At 40.5% G+C, this 18922-nt stretch overlaps 1 protein-coding gene across 8 annotated transcripts in view; it reads right to left on the reverse strand.

The window, feature by feature from the left end:
* UTRN (utrophin) overlaps positions 1 to 18922 on the reverse strand; it is a gene marked incomplete at its 3' end in the record, with an annotated part of 1040500 nt that overhangs the window by 777718 nt on the left and 243860 nt on the right. For all 8 annotated transcript variants that reach the window (XM_082249947.1, XM_082249941.1, XM_082249943.1 and 5 more), the window contains 4 exons: positions 16792 to 16973; positions 9097 to 9247; positions 5093 to 5212; positions 4476 to 4577 (listed from right to left, as the gene is read on the reverse strand). In XM_082249947.1, coding sequence (XP_082106073.1) covers positions 4476 to 4577; positions 5093 to 5212; positions 9097 to 9247; positions 16792 to 16973 — 555 coding nt within the window. The remainder of the gene's footprint in view (positions 1 to 4475; positions 4578 to 5092; positions 5213 to 9096; positions 9248 to 16791; positions 16974 to 18922) is intronic.

The raw sequence follows: 18922 nt of genomic DNA on the forward strand, positions 1-18922 counted from the left end.
TTTTGGGCCACCAACATTTCATCTGAGCCCGATGGCTTGTTTACAGCCTGACGGCATCGCGAATGGCCCCTCCTCTCCGTGTCGGCGGCGTCCTTAGTTGCCAGGCAGCAGGGGAATCCTCGCCGCAACTCGCGCAGGAGCCTCGGCACATGCGCAGTACGCGACGTTGAAGCCCTTCCGCCCTGACATATAGTACCGCGCTGCGCAGCAATGCGCATGCGCGGCCTATATATAAGGCGCCGGGGATCCCCGGAAGAGTGCCATTCACCTCCGGATGCCGGAGAGGAAACACTCCTAGGACGACGGTGACGCAACCAGCCTCCCTGAACAGCACATGGTCTCCCCCTGCAGGACTAAGGTAGAAACTCACTACAAGCCTTTTCTTTAGGACAATCCTGTTAGATTTTTACAGGAAATATTTCCTTAAACCTGCAAATTACTTTTTGCAATACAGACACAGTCCTGTAACTTGGAGACTGGAAGGAAACAATAAGCACCGGTCCCGTATATCCTATTTGGCCTACTTCCACTGGACCAAGGTATTTTTGCACCTAAACCTTTTTGTAATGCAATTATATACCACTACATGGAACAAAAATCCCAATGTATAATGTTTATACAGATACGGCCTTATACCCCTAAGACTAAAGCAGAGGAGATACCGCCCTGCTTTTCCCTGAGACCGGCAACAGAGAAGGTATTTTACTTAATTTTCTTTTAAGCCCATCATGTTCTGTCCAACATATATTCCTTGGATATATTATATAAACATATAATTCCAGGGACAGTCACTACTTTCATCAGGGACTGCGGATGTGGGAACCAGTTACTCTGGACCATGTGAGTACCCCTGTGAACTCTAAGTGGGTAAGAATCTATATATTCTATATATGTCATGGATTTTTATGGAACAGCAATTTGGTCTTTCTAGTGCCTGCATCACCACTACTCCTTTCCTTTATGGGGATCTTGTGACTACCTTGGGAAAAAGAGGGGAATGTTCCAATAACAACGACCGAGAAACTGTATATACACAAAAAAAACCAAAATGTAAGCATTTATTCAAACTATACCACACAAACTAAGTATTCAGTGCATAATGACACTTATAATGTCTAAAATGTCTAAATATCATTTTAGATATGGTGATACCTTGAAAAAGGCATAGCCGCTTTAGGCAAGCCGAAACGCGTGGGAAATTGAGACGCTACCTGCAATATCCAATACTGACGGATGGCAGGATTTTTGTGTTTCTAAAGTCACCAAATATTCACAAGTGTCACTTCTTTACCTTCTTGCACTATCACGGATGGGTCTCTCACCCACCCTGCACTATATAATTTATGAAACAAACATGTTGTAAATTCATGTATCTTTTACGATAAAATCTACAAAACGCACGTATGCTGATACGTTTTCTTTATTGCCTTAAAGTCCCACTTATTGACCTGAGGAAACAAATACTTTTTTGTATTGGAAATTACAGTGAGATACACTGGGCTTGACTACAAAGTCACACTCCAAATTGAACCACATTGGAGTTGCACGTGTGTGAACGGAGCCTTAAGCTTTGACAAAAAAACCTGGAAGCTGATTGGTTTCTATTCTGAGCTACACTGAATTTTGCACTCTCCAGTTTTAGTAACTCAACTGGATTGTCTACACTATCATTTAATTACATCTTATTGACTGTAGATCAAATCATGTTTATAGGAAAATATTGTTAGCCCCATAAGACAAATTAGAGCAAATGTGGCATTTCTAAATTCTTAAAATGGATGGGAATTACTGGAACATAACTAGACTAACTGTATATGTGAAGTCACATGTATTCAGTTAGGTAAAGCCAGAATCAGTACTACATTTCAATAACTGTGTGCACGTTTTTTCAAAAACTAGGTAACTTAATGCAAGATGTCAGCATATTTTATGGGGACAATTGATATGCACATATGGATTTATTTGTGTCAAATGATTTCACCAATTTCAACCATTCCTAGGCTGGCAGGGAGGAATCAGAGCACACTCGTACATGCCAGCAGTACCTGTCATTAAGTATTTTGCAACTCGTCCAAGGAACAGAATTGAAACACACATGGTCAATTACCCCTCATTACTTCTCAATTAAACCAGGGAATAATTGGCCACGTTGCAGAGAGAGTTTCCAGAAATTTGGAAATGTCTGTATATAATACCAAATACTGCTAAGAATTCTTAAGTTCCTTAAAGTCTTACCCCCCTCAATCATTTTGCCATGCCTTTGAATCCACATTGTTGAATGTATCTGTGCAGTACAGATTCAAAAACTTTCACTAAAGTGGAGATGGACAAAAGTACTAGGGTAGAAAGTGCATTTAAAACATTGCAGCTGCTAACTTTTTCTGTAGTGTGAATAAAAATCATGTTTCCTGTTTTTTTTTTTTCAAATACCGGGAAGCTACTAAATTGGACTAACTGTCTCCTGAATTCTAATTTTTTTTCTCCCCTTACCCCTCTTAAAATACACATGCACACACAAACCAGTATTTACTGGATTAGGAATTTAAAGCTTGGCCTAATATTGCAGCAAATTACTAAATCCCTAAGATAGTAGGTAAATGGAATGCAAATCTAAGCAGTGAATTGTATTAGCATTAATTATAATAATATAAAAGCAAAAGATGGCTTTGAATGGTGGAATGACACAAAAACATGACTGTAACCCATATAAGCAGGACACATGCTGTTACATCATAAAACTCCCAAATGATTCTTCTTCAGAGAAGAACATACAATGAATTCTATATACATTTTGGCTTACTGAGCTGAATAAGGCAAAAAGCAGTGTCTACAGTAACCCAACAAAAATACAAAAAGTAAAAAAGCTACACTTTTTTAGCTGCCTATTAAAAAAAAAAAACGAAGAAAACGAAGAGCCTGTTCACACTGGAGCAACTTGTAATGCGGTTTGATAGGTCAAATTGCATGGAAAATTGCACCCCCATTCTTGGCAATGGCAGTGATCAAATCGGTGTGAAGCTGACTTTGTGGTGCCTCATTGATTTGAAATAGATCCTATATTACTTTTGGCAATTTCGGGTGTGACTTGCATAGACATCTGTGCATGAAGCAGCACAGATGTCTTCCAAGTCGCACTGACATGCGGCTTTAAAATCGTGTGATTTCAGATGAAGTCACGGTTTCAAAGCAGCATTTAATGTGAAGGAGGGGTTAAATTGGAAGTTTAACCAAAACCTAACTAACGCTAAACCTACTCTCTGCCACATTCTAAGCCTATTCTATCTAGCCTTGCAAAGAAAAAATTGCCATACTTACCTGTTTAGCAGCTGCTCTGGTCCAGTCTCCAGCGGCGCCCTCAGTGTGCAGGATAGAACCAACAATGGCTGTGAAATGCCTAGGGTTTGATGTCACCCATACGGTTACTTTAGGGCTTCCGTTGTCAGCTGCCTCTCCTGCACACTCCCACACACTGAAGCCATTGCTGACAGCTCAGCGTGGTAACACACTGAAGTAGCTGCAGAAAAGGTATGTACAGTGATTTTTTCTTTACAGGGCTAGATAGCATAGGCTTAGAATTTGGAAGAGAGTGGGTTTAGAGTCAGTTAGGTTTTTAGTTAGGTTTTGACTAAACTTCCACTTTAAAGAGGAACTTCAGTCCCCTGTATACTGGCTATAACACCCTCTGAAGTTTCCATTATGGTGCATGCCCAGGTGTGCTGAAAGGTTCTGCCCGAGCCCTTGGATCCTGAAAGAGCTTTTTGGCACATCTGTGCTTGTGCAGGAGATTTCCTTCACATGTGCAAAGACAGCAAAGGATTAAGACTTCCATAACTGCCATGTTTGCGCATGTGCAGGAGGGGGGCCACACAAACGTCATTCTCGCCTAGGCAAGAAATGAGGAAGTGCTGCTTTTGTAGAACAAACAAACGTTTAAAAAAATATATGTGCATTTATATCCAATTGTGAGAGAGGGAGATGTTATGAGGTAGTGCAACATGATATTTACCTAAGGATGATGGTACGCTATCATTTTGAATAATATGAAAATAATAACTATAAGAATAACGATTCTACAGTCTTATGATAATAAATATAATAATTTATATGACTGGTCTCCATTATTCATTTCTTGGAGTATGTAATAATTCAATTTATAGTAAATAGAACCAGCGTGATTCTAGTGCAGGTTCCCATGCGATCTGATTCCAGTGTGAGCAAAAAAAAAGGTTTCTGCACCTTTTTTGTGTGAATCCAACACTAGTTCAGCCATACAACTGTATGACTGAATTCGCATTGCACAGACATCGCATGGGATCTGCACAGCAATGCGGTGCGAATCACATGCAATGTCTGTGTTCGCAATAGTGTGAACCCAGGGTCAAATAATACTTGCCAGTGTTAGTTGATAGAAATACCTGTATTGCATTGACATTGTTTTTTTTCACTAGGGTTTAGAAGTGTGGGATGTTCCATACCTGTTCTTCTAGAAGCTTCTGCCAGAGGATAAGAACTTCCTGCAGCTTACTCCAGTGTTCCTCTGTCCAACGGCAGACCGCAGCCCATCTTTCTCCTAGTTTCTAAAGAGATTAGAGAAAGTATTTAGAAACTGCAGTCGGGTCTCTCCCATGAAATATAAAATGTATGTGCTTGCGTTTTACGCTGTCATGCAGTTTCTACTGGTCACAACTGCTTTACATTTAAATGTATCATACATTAAAATTATTCAAACAATTATTAAAACTGGAGTAGTAAATTAAACAAAGTGCTACATGATTCAATAGGTTTGCCTGGACAATTGTAACACATACTTATTATACACAGTGGGGTTGATTTACTAAAATTGGAGAGTGCAGGATCTGGTGCCACTCTGCAGGGTTGCCAATCAGTTTCTAACTTCAGCTTGTTCAATTAAACTTTGACATAAAAACCTAAAAGCTAAACCAGATTTTGCACTCTCCAGTTTTAGTAAATCAACCCCACTGTGTATAATAAGTATTATGTGTTACAATTGTCCAGGCAAACCTATTGTTACAAATATGCATAAAAAATTATAGTTTCAGTAAGATGCAACATTGTAGTACAAAAGACTGACCTGTAGCTGTGTTTCCAGTGCAACTGTAGCCCCCTCACCACTGTTTTCATCCACAATAACCACCATGTGGGTTAAAGAGTTAACTTTCACTTGCTCAGTTTCAAGATCATTCTGCAGTTTCTAGTAAGGAGTAAAGAAAATATAAATAAAAAATAAAATAAATACAAATAACCCAATATTTACAAAATTGTGCATTTTTTACAAAATGTTGTAAAAATTACAATACAGATCAACTTGCTGTAAATTTAGCATTATCTGTATCTAAAATAAATTAACAAAAAAAAAAAGGCCCTGTGAGAATAAGGCTTCGTTCACCCCATGGTCAGGATCAAAGGCAGGATTGCCGCAATTCTGCCTTCGACCCCAAATTGCCGCAAAACGCAGGACGTGCTTTGCGATCCCCGTTACATTTAATGGCACCCCAATCGTTGCGGGACTGTGCTGCGATTGTCGTCCGACAAATCGTGGTAAAATCGCACAAACAAAACTGCAGGATGCCTGACGCTCAAAAAAAGTTCCGGGACTTCTTTTAGGTGACAGGCATCCCACGAATCTGTTTGCACAATTTTACTGCAATTCGTCAGGCAACAATCGTGGCAAAATCGCACCGCAATCGGGGTGCCATTGAAATTAACAGGGACCGCAAGCACGTTCCGCGTTTTGTGGTGATTCAGGATCGTGGGCAGAATCGTGGCAATTCCACCGGTGATCCAGAACATCATGGTTTGAATGGATCCTAACACTGTAACAGCTTATCCTGCTAGTACACCACCATAAATCAAAATGGGATATTATTTTGTGATTCTGACTGCCCCAATTTTAAAACCGGGAACTACTTTCCTACCTGAAACCTTGCTTGTAAAAAAAAAAAAAAACTGTCAATCAGTGAAAGATTTAACCTGAGTAAGGGAACCGTTCGGGCTCCTCCATTACAGCTCTATATTAAATAACTATCTGAGTGAATCCCACACAACAGTGATCCGGAACACCATGGTTTGAATGGATCCTAACACTGTAACAGCTTATCCTGCTAGTACACCACCGTAAATCAAAATGGGATATTATTTTGTGATTCTGACAGCCCCAATTTTAAAACCGGGAACTACTTTTTTTAAAAAGACTAGAGTTCTTCGCTTTTATTGGACCAGAGTTCTTCCCAAAACTTTCCACGGCAATGTGCATGTTAGCATCCACCAATATTCTAATAATCTATGCCCAAATGCTGAATGACCAGTTAAGGAAGGGAAGAAGAAAAGAATGCTGCAGTAATAAGGCCATTACATATTAGGATGAGAAAACGGATTCAGGCAGACTGAGACCCAACTCAAACTTGGCTGATCTGATAGGTAGGCATAAGCAGAGGTGCAGGAAAGTGATGATGGTGGGTTATCTGAAGCTTACCTGGAACCTTGCTTGAAAAAAAAAAAAAAAAACTGTCAATCAGTGGAACCGTTAGGGCTCCTCTATTACAGCTCTATATTAAATATCGATTTGAGTGGATCCCACAATGACGGCACCATACAGACAAGTATGGTGCCAGCTGATTGGAAAAAAGCCAACGTGGTACCAATATTTAAAAAGGGGCCGAGATGTATCCCGGGTAACTATAGGCCGGTCAGCCTAACATCTGTAGTCTGCAAGATTTTGGAGGGGATGTTAAGGGACCACATACAAGACTTTAGTAATGAAAACTGTATTATTAGTAGCAATCAGCATGGATTCATGAAAAATCGTTCTTGCCAAACCAATCTATTAACCTTCTATGATGAAGTGAGCTACCATCTAGATAAAGGTAAGCCAGTGGATGTGGTGTATCTGGACTTTGCAAAGGCCTTTGACACTGTTCCCCACAAATGCTTACTGTACAAACTAAGGAAGGTAGGTATGGACCATAAGGTGAGTACCTGGATAGAGAACTGGCTCCAGGGGAGAGTCCAGAGGGTGATGATTAATGGGGAGTACTCGGATTGGGCGGGTGTGGAAAGTGGGGTCCCCCAGGGTTCTGACCAATCCTGTTTAATTTATTCATAAATGATCTAGAGGAGGGGATATCTAGTACAATCTCAGTATTTGCGGATGATACTAAACTAAGCTTGCCAATATCTTCTATGCAGGATGTGGAAACCTTACAAGCGGACCTGAACAAAATAACGGGGGGGGGGGGGAACTACATGGCAGATGAGGTTTAATGTTGAAAAATGTAAAGTAATGCACTTGGGGGCCAGAAACCAGAAAGCAAGCTACTCACTAGGGGGGGAACCTCTGGGTGAGTCTAGGATGGAAAAAGACTTGGGGGTACTGGTAGACAACAGGCTTGGCAGTGGCATGCAATGCCAAGCCGCTGCAAGCAAAGCCAACAGAATACTGGGATGTATAAAAAAGGGGATTCACTCCAGAAATAAAGAGATTATTCTCCCGCTCTACAAGACTCTGGTCCGGCCACATCTGGAGTATGCTGTCCAGTTCTGGGCACCGGTCCTCAGGAAGGATGTGCTGGAATTGGAAAGAGTCCAGAGAAGGGCAACAAAAATAATTAGGGGAATGGAGGACATCAGCTATGAGGAAAGACTACAAGCACTGAACCTATTCTCTCTGGAGAAGAGACGATTGAGGGGGGATATGATATCAATGTACAAATACTGTACTGGCGACCCTAGCATAAGGAACAAACTATTCAGAGAAAGGAAATACAATAAGACACGTGGCCACTCACTAAAACTAGAGGAAAGGCGGTTTAACCTTAAAATGCGTAAGGGGTTCTTCACTGTAAGAGCGGTAAGGATGTGGAATTCTCGTCGTATCAGCAGGGAGCATTGATAGTTTCAAAAAACTATTAGATGGGCACCTTAGAGACCACAACATACAGGGGTATACAATGTACGGTTAAAAGCAAACACACACACACATCATAGGTTGAACTGGATGGACCAATGTCTTTTTTCAACCTCACTAACTATGTAACTATGTAACTATGTGGTGATAGGTTGGGAGTTTTTCCCCCAAATGTAACTCTGGACAGAAAGGACCCGATGAAGAGACCAGGCAAGGTAAGAGACCGTTAAAGATTCATTTCTGAAATGTAGGTTTAAAAAAACAGTACATTGGAGTGGGACATTGATTTTTTTTAATAATAAATGTATACAAAAAACTGTGTTTGGATCTTTTTTTAAACTCAACTTGAGTTATAGTCAACTACACAACAAGACAGTGGATATCAATTGCCTGTATCGAGACTCTTCTAAATTGTGTTTTAGACCTGTTGGGTATAGATCAGCAAGATGCCCCAATGCCTCTCAACAGAAATGCCCCAGCAATGCCCTGTAATATGTAAATGTAATATGTACATGCAGCTGTATGCTTTCCAACATAATAAAACTGAAAATAAGAATGACTTTAAGTTCTAAATCTTAGCCAGTTGAATATATCCTGTTCTGCAGAACCTAACCATCCCACTTCCGTGTTTGTTAAACTCTGGCCTTCAATGGGCCCTATTCTGCTAAAATCACAGCAAAACAAAATGTTTTGTTAAAATTACTATTTTCAGTTTACAGATGGACTGGCAGTTTCTCTTTACCAAGTTTTAGGTGGGGGGGGGGGGGGGAGAATATTTTGGTCAGAATTCTAGTTTATTACTTTCTGATTAGCTTTTAATTTTTTCACAAAAGGACAAAAGGAAGAATAAAACTTTGCATGAAAGGTCATACCAAGATCCGCAGGAAACGGCAGGACCGTACCATGGTTTCTAGGGGATGTTCCAAGAATAGGGTCCCAGAATGTTCTAAGATGCAGGCAGATAATTGTATCTGCCGGTATGTATCCATAAAAAGGGTTAAATTTGTCAGACTATTCCAAGCAGCAGTAGTATAACTAATACTTATCAACTTGATTTACAAAACCTTCATTATTTTATAAGATGAATGCCCATAAAAATATTTCTTATTTTAAACGCCCATAAAAATATGTTAAAAATATATAACTAAGGAACAGAAACGTTTTTTGCATACTTTGTGTTCTTCAATTTGCTTTTTAAAGGTCTCAAAATCATCCCCGTAAGACTTTGTATCCATTTTGTGAATTCGCTCTTCCGTGACAGTCAACCAATCAGACAGCTGGTCCAGTTGTTTTCTTTGCAAATCCATCAGCACTTCATGCAGCCTTCCAAGAAACAAAGTAAAAAACAAGTTAAACCAGGTAAAACAAGAATTTTTATAAGATAACATCTCAAAACCTAATTGCATGCTACAGGCAGGATTTTCACCTAGTACCTAGAATGCCTGTACAGCGTGATTTAGTAGTAAATCTTCAGTAAACTGTGAGGAAAACTAAAAGGGACAATAATGCAGATAAGCATGTAGGGTAATTACCCGTTTAAATTAGACATTTTCATGCAAAGTAACATGCAATAATAAGGTCTTTCATAACAAGGTAACTAATCAAAACAGCAATAAAACAATACTGTATGTAACAAGGTATATCTAGTACTAAAAAAAATGTGTACTTGTCAACTCACTGTTGATATTATATGGTTTCTACATAACTACTACATATTGTCATTGCAAAGCCACATACTGCTTTCCCCCAGGTCCACAATGACCCCTACATATAGTAGTAATGTTACCTATGTGCAGGTAAATTCTGCCCTCTTAACAGATCAGGTAGTTCAACGGAGTGTAGGTAAATATTTCCATACCCCCCCCCCCCCCCCCTCCTTCATTTCTCTATGCATGATGTGATATATGTGATGTAAAAGCAGAGGAAACTATGGAAAGACATTCCTGCATTCAGCATCAGAAGCTTTGTCTTTAGGAAGGTCAACAGAAACAGGAAAGAGAAGAAGCATTTATTGCTACCATAGGCTCTATTACAGAATGGGGAAATATACTGCTGCCACTGAGCATCAATAAAGGGTAGGACATATGTATTACTGCAAGGAAGAGTGGGGGAAAGTTATTGCTGACACTGCCCCTGAACACATTAGGTTGGTATTGGTGAAGGTAGAGGGGCAGTATATACTATATCAACTGACACCCAAAAAGGGTAGGGTGCATTTATTGCTGCCACTAAACACCAGTAATAGGAGGTAGTTATTGCCGACATTTCCACTAAAAACCTATAATGTGAGGTTTTTATAGATGGTGTGCATGTTTGTAAATGTAAACCAATCAGCCATAACTATGACCACTGACAGTGAATAATATTGATTTAATATGTACAATGGCATCTTAAAGTGGGTGGGATATATTCGACAACAAGTAAAAATGTTGTCCCTGTAGTCAATGTGTTGAAAGCAGAAAAAATATGCCTCTTAGTTTGTTGTGTATGGGCTTGCGTAGTCGCAGACTGGTCAGTGTGCCCATGATGACCCGTGTCCACAGCCAGAAGCACCTACAATAGGCACATGAGAATCGGAACTGGACCATGGCGCGATAAAAGAAGATGAGCTGGTCTGACGAATCATGTTTTATATTACATCATGTAAATGGCTGGGTTCGGGTGCGTCGTTTACGTTGGAAAGAGATTGCACCAGGATGCACAATGGAAAGACAAGTCAGCAGAGGCAATGTGATGCTTTGGGCAATGGTATGCTGTGAAATGTTGGGTCCGCCATTCATGTAAGTGTTACTTAATATGTACCACCTACCTAAACATTGTTGCTAACCAAATACACCCCTTCATGGAATCGGTATTGTTACCATAAAGCACCAGCCTAGTGCATTATCCTCAGATATCTTATATTAATTAAATCCAAAAATAGGAAATATACTCACAAACCAACATAGGTAAAAGCTTGTCAAAATAGATGCAGCTTCACATCACACATCATGTACATCACATCACACATAGGAACACTATAGGGTCCAAAAGTCCAAAGCCTTTCGAGGATCGAGACCTGTTCCTCAAAGTCAAAGCTATATCACCTATTATTGGATTTTAATTGATAAAATATATCTGAGGATAATGCACTAGGCTGGTGCACCCTCTGTTTACTTTATGGTTACAGTTTGTTTACACTACCCCAGTCTCGAGAGGGCTGCAAAGCGTGACATGTCTGTACAAGCAAGGATGGGAAAATATAGAGAAGAGTTTGCAACATCTGAGAACCAATTTCAAGCACAGCAGATCGTTTATGTGTTTGTTTGGATGTAAATGGTCCAAGAATGGTTTGAGTAATGCAAAAACTAGTTTGAGGTGTTGATTAGTCTCAAAATTCTCCAGATCTCAATCCAATCAAGCATCTGTGGGATGTGCTAGACAAAAAAGTCCAAGTCATGGTTGTCCCAGCTTGGAACTCACAGGACCTAAAGGATCTGCTACTGATGACGTGCCAGATACCACAGCATACCTTCAGGGGTCTAGTGGCGCCCATGCACTGACGAGTCAGGGCAGTTTTGGCGGCAAAAGGGGAACCTACTCAATTATAGATGGGGGGTCATAAAGTTATAGCTGAATGGTGTATATAGACACTGTGCCACTTTTGTCAAAACACAGTGTATCAGAACATATTTATGGCACTGTAGCCTTTACTTTATATTCTGACTGGCAATGCAGAGTAATCAGCTGTAAATTACCAGCTTTGCCACCTTTCCATTTTAATCCCCAACTCTACAGCAGAAAGTTTTATTGTGTTATGCTGGCCATACACGCACAGAATTTCGGCTGAAACTGGTTGATTTCGGAAAGATCTTCGACATTCGTGCCTTTGGTGAACCCAACTTTACCGACAATTTCGATCATGGGCCCGGATAATGTCGCTGGATCTGAAGCGAAAACTTTTACCTTTTCAACTAAAGTGTGCACATGTATGTTCTAATGGAAAAAAAAAAAAGAATATTCTGTCTTATATTTTTATTGTTGTCGAACGATCACTAATAACATGGAAACGATCATATAAACAAGTTTATTCTATCAGTTACAATTTGCTTTCGAACGACAAATAATCGTTCAGTCTGCAAACGGCCGAAATGCTCTACGTTTATGGCCAGCATTAGGAGCTCCTGGACACTACATTATACAAAATAGCAATGCCCTCAGAGAATGTAACATTTCACCATCAAAAAAAGCACAGTATAACGCACACCGGAATTTCAAGTTCAAGCCTCAATATTTATAATCATACATTATAATATATACAAATGCTGGATCAGGGGAGATGGAAGTAGGGATTCGTATATTTATTACAGCCAGGGAGAGGTAAACATTTAACACAGGGCCTAGATATCAATTCAAGTCAGGGAAGAAGCAGCACATGGGAAAAGAACATCTGCACTCCTTAAATAAGCAACACCTCTGGTCACTATGTCCATCTAGTTATTCACATGCTATCAGGCTGATTCACTAGAATTGGCCGTATATGAGCCAACATGTAATACAGTGTGTTTGACTGCAGGACAGAGATCAAGGCGGGTGTACAGATTTAACAACCCAGATGGCTACAGCATGTAAGTTTAGATCAGGCATTATAAACCACACACTATTTTTAGTATTCCCACCTTTTACCATTGTGCTTCCTACAAAACATGAAAGTTCCCCACTGGGACAGCTACAAGTTTTTTTTTAAATCCCAGCATCACTACAGATAATTAAAATAATGGAATAAGCACCTGTAAAATGTATCCTCCTACTGATTATAATTCCCAACAGGATGGATTTGTCTGTTCCTTACATTACATTACATAGTAGGTGAGGTTGAATAAAGACAATAGTCCATCCAGTTCAACCTGAGTAGGCATGTGTGGCTGTAATCATCTCACATAGCCCTGAATGTTCTGATTCTTGAGATGTACGTCTAAGAGTCTTTTGAAAGCCACCATACTTCCCGCAGAAACCACCTCTTGTGGTAGACAATTCCACAATCTTGTAGCCCTAACAGTAAAGAACCCCCCACGTTGCCTGAGGTTAAAACACTTCTCTAATCGCATTGTATGCCCTCGAGTCCTCATGCAATCCCTTTGACTGAATAGCTTTTTTTCTAAGCTGAGATCTCCATTGAGATATTTATAAATTGCTATCATGTCCCCCCTCAGGCATCTCTTCTCCAGGGAGAATAAATCAAGCGATTGCATAATTAAGGTCCTCCAATCCCCTAATCAGTTTAGTTGCCCTTCTCTGGACTCTCTCCAGCTCCAACACATCCCTTCTGAGGACTGGCGACCAGAACTGGACAGAATACTCCAGATGCGGTCGGACCAGAGTTTTATAAAGTGGAAGGATTATAGTCTTATCTCTGGAATACATCCCTTTCTTTATGCATGCTAATATTCTGCTGGCTTTGGCAGCTGCCGCTTGACATTGCATGCTATTGCCTAATCTATCATCAATCAAGACTCACAGATCTTACTCCATTTTTGATTCCCCCAAGGGTTCCCCTCCTAACGTGTATTGTGCTTTTATGTTTTTAGTCCCCAAGTGCAACACCTTACACTTCTCCACATTAAACCTTATTTGCCATGTTGTTGCCCACTCCGTTATTTTGTCCAGGTCATTCTGTAGGATATCTGCTTCATGCTGTGCAGTTATTGCCCAGCCCAATTTTGTGTCATCTGCAAAAACTGATATCGAACTACTGATCCCGACCTCAATGCTGTTTATGAATAAATTGAACAAGGTTGGTCCCAGGACTGAGCCTTGGGGGACCCCGCTTACCTCCTCGGACCAGTCTGAGTATGCGCTGTCTATTACCACCCTTTGGACACGCCGTTTTAGCCAGTTCCGTATCCAAGAGCAAACCCTGCTGTCGATACCAGCAGACCTTATTTTATAAATTAAGCGCTTGTGGGGAACTGTATCAAACGCCTTAGCGAAATCCAAGTACACCACATCCACTGGTCTGCCCCTATCTAGCTCACAGCTCACCTCCTCGTAGAATGTTAAGAGATTGGTTTGAATTTCCCAGGATATGCCTCTGCCCCTTTTTGAATATCGGAATCACGTTGGCTTTCCTCCAATCCCCTGGTACATCTCCTGTCCTAATACTGTCAGCAAAGATCAGGAACAGTGGTCTAGATATAACCTTACTGAGTTCCTTGAGTACTCTCGGATGTACGCCATCTGGGCCTGGTGATTTGTTTGTGTTAAGTTAATCCAGCCTTTCCCTGATTTCACCCTCTGTTAGCCATAGTGGCAAGTCCTGTGTATTACTACTAACCATACAGTCATGGTCAGTGTACCCCTCCGTTTCCTGTGTAAAGACTGACGAGAAAAAAGCATTCAGCTCGGTTGTTTTTTCAGTGTCCTCTGTAACCATCCTCCCATCATCGTTAATTATGTGTGCAATATGCTCTGCCCTAGTTTGTTTGCTGTTGATATATTTAAAGAATTTCTCTGGGTTTTTTTTACTATCCTCCGCTATTTGTCTCTCAAAGTTGATTTTAGCCATCTTGATTTCTTGTTTACTTTTCTTATTTGCCTCCTTGTATTGCTCGAAAGCCGATACTGTGCCCTCTGATTTATATTTTTTGAAGGCAAATTTTTTTCCCCTAATACGTTTTTTAACGCTACGGTTTAGCCAGCCAGGTTTGGCTTTGTCTCTTCTAAATTTATTTCCCATAGGAATGCACTGCAAGATGCATTTGCTTAATATGTTCCTAAAGCATTCCCATTTTTCCTCTGTGGTCAGTGATCCCAGGGTTTGGTCCCAGTTTACCCTTTCCATCAATGAGTACAATTTTGGAAAGTTTGCCCTTCTGAAGTTTAGGGTTCTTATGTTCCCCACTTGCCTTGTTATATTGTTATTTACACTAAATGTGATCATCCTGTGATCGCTAGAGCCCAGGTAGTCCTGGACTCCTACCTCCGAGATTAGGTCTGGGTCATTAGTGATCAATAGATCCAGGACTGCGTTTTCTCTAGTCGGAGAATCCAGCAACTGTGACATGTAATTATCCTGTAAGGTTTCCGTGAATAGACGGGCCTTCTGTGAGTGTGCGGTCCCCTCTTCCCAGTCAATGTCGGGATAATTGAAGTCCCCCAATATGATGACTGATCCCAGTTTTGCCACTTTACCCAACAGTGCTAAAAATTCCAGCTCTACCTCCTCCCCTTGGTTAGGTGGCCTATAGCAAACCCCCACAATTACTTTTCCCTTTTCTCCTTCCCTATGGAGTTCTACCCACACAGATTCTAAATCCATACTCATCCCTTACGTAATGTCACTCATCTCTATCACCCTTACATTGTTCTTGACATAGAGACATACCCCTCCCCCTCTTTTTCCTACCCTGTCCTTCCGGTACACCGAATACCCTTGGATATTGGCCAGCCAGTCATGTGAGGGGTCGAACCAAGTCTCCGTTATTCCCACAAGGTCTATGTCATCCTCATGTACTAACATTTCCAACTCATCCTTTTTATTAGCTAGGCTCCTGGCATTAGCATATACCCCTCTTAGTTTTACGGATGTTAATCGTGATTGGTGATTATGTTTATTCCTGTTTGGTCTGAGGTTTTCCCGCACAGACCTACCAATTGACGTTATGGAACTACTGTCGCTGCTGACTCTACAACTGCCTTCAGTCCTTTGCTCCCTCCTGACTGACTCTACTTCTGAGCCCCCCCCCCCCGTCTCCTAGTTTAAAAGCCCCTCCAACTTGGTGGTCATCTTTCTCCCCAAAAGAGCTGTACCGTCTGTTCATTAATATTAAAATCAGAACCACATACAGTTCAATACAGTGAGAACTTTAAGATCTTTACTGGAAAGGCCAAGTACACCCAGAACAAACTACGTTTCAAATACTGAAGATAAATATACATTCTAATAATTTCTTTTAATTAAGGTATATAAAACATACAAAAGATGATAATGCAATAAAACTACATCTCCTATAAACCTCTGCGTATAGAGCAAGTCTAGTGGGGCAATAATATGTAGGATTTGTTATGAGTGTGTATATGGTATGCTATGTAATGTCTTGGAGAGAATACCATAGTTGACAATATTTGCTGGAACAGGTATCCCTACTGGGAGAATTTCCTAACAACTATAACAGAAAGAGAAAGTAAACACTGGCAAAAAAAAGTGGCAGGCTACAAAAGGTAACCATCCATAAACTTTTATAGAAAGACTTGTTATTAAACGCTAATTTTTATTTCCGTGATATAAAGCAATATATGGAAAACAATGTAAAAACCAGTGGAAAAAATGTAAATTTATACAATTGTGTATGATAGTGGCGACACATACATGAAGATGCATGCCCCTTCTCCTGGATTAACTGTACACTGTCCATAAACTGGCTTGGGTGTTTTTAAATATTACAAAAATTGTTACTGCTTTCGCCGTACACTGTTATAAGAAAAGTTTTGTCTGGACTTTAGCTTTTATGTAGAAAAACACAAGTCCATCATTAAGACCTTCTGGGAATTCTTCAAAATGGAGATAGATATACACTTCCATGCGCCAAATATCCAGTGGGCTCCACACATGATTCCAAAAAACAGAAGGGTTGCAGAACAGATCTTTCTGCTTTTATTTATTCAAATGTTCATATCACAAACAACTGAACAAAGAACAACTGTTTCGGGCATCACCACTCTTTTTTGCAAACTTGAAAAAGGGCAGTGATGTCTGAAACTATTGTTCTTTGTTACTTGTGATATCAAAGTTTGACTACAGAAAAAACAAGAAGATCTGTGCTCCATCCCCTCTGTTCTTTGAATATTATCTACCAGGTAGTTACCAAATTTTAAATAACTTAACCAACCGAGATTGCCTATCCATGCTTTCTAAGCGGAGAGCTTCCCAGCGGGAATTCAGGAGTGTCATTTGCTCTTGAATCTCATTTTCTTCTTCCACCGAAAGATCACCTTGGGCAATGAGCTGGTTTCCTGCTTGTAAAACATTGCCCACACTGCTCTGATGTGCTGTCAGTTCCATCATGAATGCCTGAGGAAGAAGAGGGCAAATTGAACATCATATATTTACTAAATATTGTGCAAGGAACACTCATCCTGAAACATTGGGGTTGGTTTATTAAAGAGTATATTTTTTGCCATTAAAGTAGAACTAAAGGCAAAACTTTTTTTCTCATTTTGGATAGAGTAAGGGAGAGTTAAAACCCTTGCAAGGTTATTTGGCTATCTATGTTCTATTGGGGAGATTTCCTTTCACTTCCTGTACCATAGGCAAAACAGAATGTGAGAGGAAATCCTCCAAAGTGAGGGATCACTGGTTGTCACCAGGTTACTAGAACTAGTGTCCCCATAGGAAGATTTCCCCTCGATTACTGTTTTGGGAGCAACACAAAATTTGGGAATTTCTTTCAGTGATCACGGTACACAGGAAAAACAGAGAAAAAAAGTCTCCCTAACAAGGGCACGTGTAGCAAAAAAAAAAAAAGGTATTCTAATCCCTCTCCACTCCGCTCAAAACACTTGATTTGTAAAAATTACATAAAACAGTGGAATATTACATCTATTTGAACCCTTTCGTTGCCAGGTCCGTACGTCATATGGACCTGACAGCGGGGGGTTTCACACACAAGCCAGTGCCTGCAGCCACAGGGATTGTGTGTGAAACTGACAGGCAGACTCCTGCCTTGTCCTGTAAAAAACTTTGGATGGCTGTGTTGCCGCCTGATTGTTCAAACACATCCATGCCATATTTTCCAGGCTCTGCTTGCCCATCTGCAGGCCCAGGACCGACATGGCGCGTGCTGATGGCTGGGGGTGGGGGGGGGGAAGTGCACACACGTCCGTTTTCCTCCCATTCTTGCTGTGACCCGTAAAGGGACGTCTATGACATCACTTCCAAGTCACCCTCCCAGTTGAAAAAACACCCAAGCACATAAAAATCCCCCCACCCCCACATGTACGCACGTATAAATGTAAACAGATGCTTCAAGGGGCGCCTATACGTGAAAACATTGATTGCCATACACATGCTACATATCGCTGCGCACGCTGGAGATAGAGCAATAATTCTAGTACCAGACCTCCTCTGTAACACTAAACTGATACATATAGGGGGCTTTTGAAGTGTTATCTATAGAAAATATAGGGTACTGAAGTTTGTCCTCATTTCACGGGCGCACGCAAATTTTAAGGTTTGACATGTTGGGTATCTGTTTATTCAGGGCAACCTAGTCTTTTATATTTTACCAAAAATTTGGTAAACCAAATTTACCTTTTGTGGTAATATCGCGTGACTATTTTACTCTCTAGGACTTTAGCTTTCAGAAAATATATAATTTTTGGTGGTTTTACATCATTTTCCGGGCTAAAATGATTTTTTAAACATGTGTGCAAAAAACTATATAAACTAAAAACAAGGAATACAAAGACACCATCTGTAAGTTAGGCCTGTCCACACCTATACTGTAAAGATTTTACAAATTCAAACAGTATAGTTACAAGATGTGGACCCTTACTGGGCCAACACCTCAATGCATTTCATGGATAAGCCACTTCTATCATCCAGTCAAGTTCAAAGAAAAATGTCTTGGTTTTATTATTGGGTGTTTATAGTGGATACAGGTTCGCTTGGCTGTGAACAATGTACGCCTTGGTTTATCAAGTACATGAATCTGACTTAGTATTAACATCTTGCAGTTTACTGTACATTTTGTAAAAAAGAGCTAAAAAAGAGGGGGAGAGATACGGAACAAGGAGCAAAGGGTGCTTCGGTGCAAGGAGCATGCCAATAGGAGGATAAAGCAGAGGGATTGAGAGATGAGCTCAATCTGCTGCTTTTCCATTCACTGTCCAATCACAGGGTGGTGCTGGGAAGGGGGCCAATAAGTGAAAATTATTATAACTCCTCTCATAGGAGTTAGCACGTATGCCTTGCAGAACTAGGGGCATTGGATCGAATCACCGTTACAAAAACACTACCTG

Source organism: Pelophylax lessonae (genome assembly GCF_965119305.1).
Source record: "Pelophylax lessonae genome assembly, chromosome: 3".
Classification (NCBI taxonomy): Eukaryota; Metazoa; Chordata; class Amphibia; order Anura; family Ranidae; genus Pelophylax; species Pelophylax lessonae.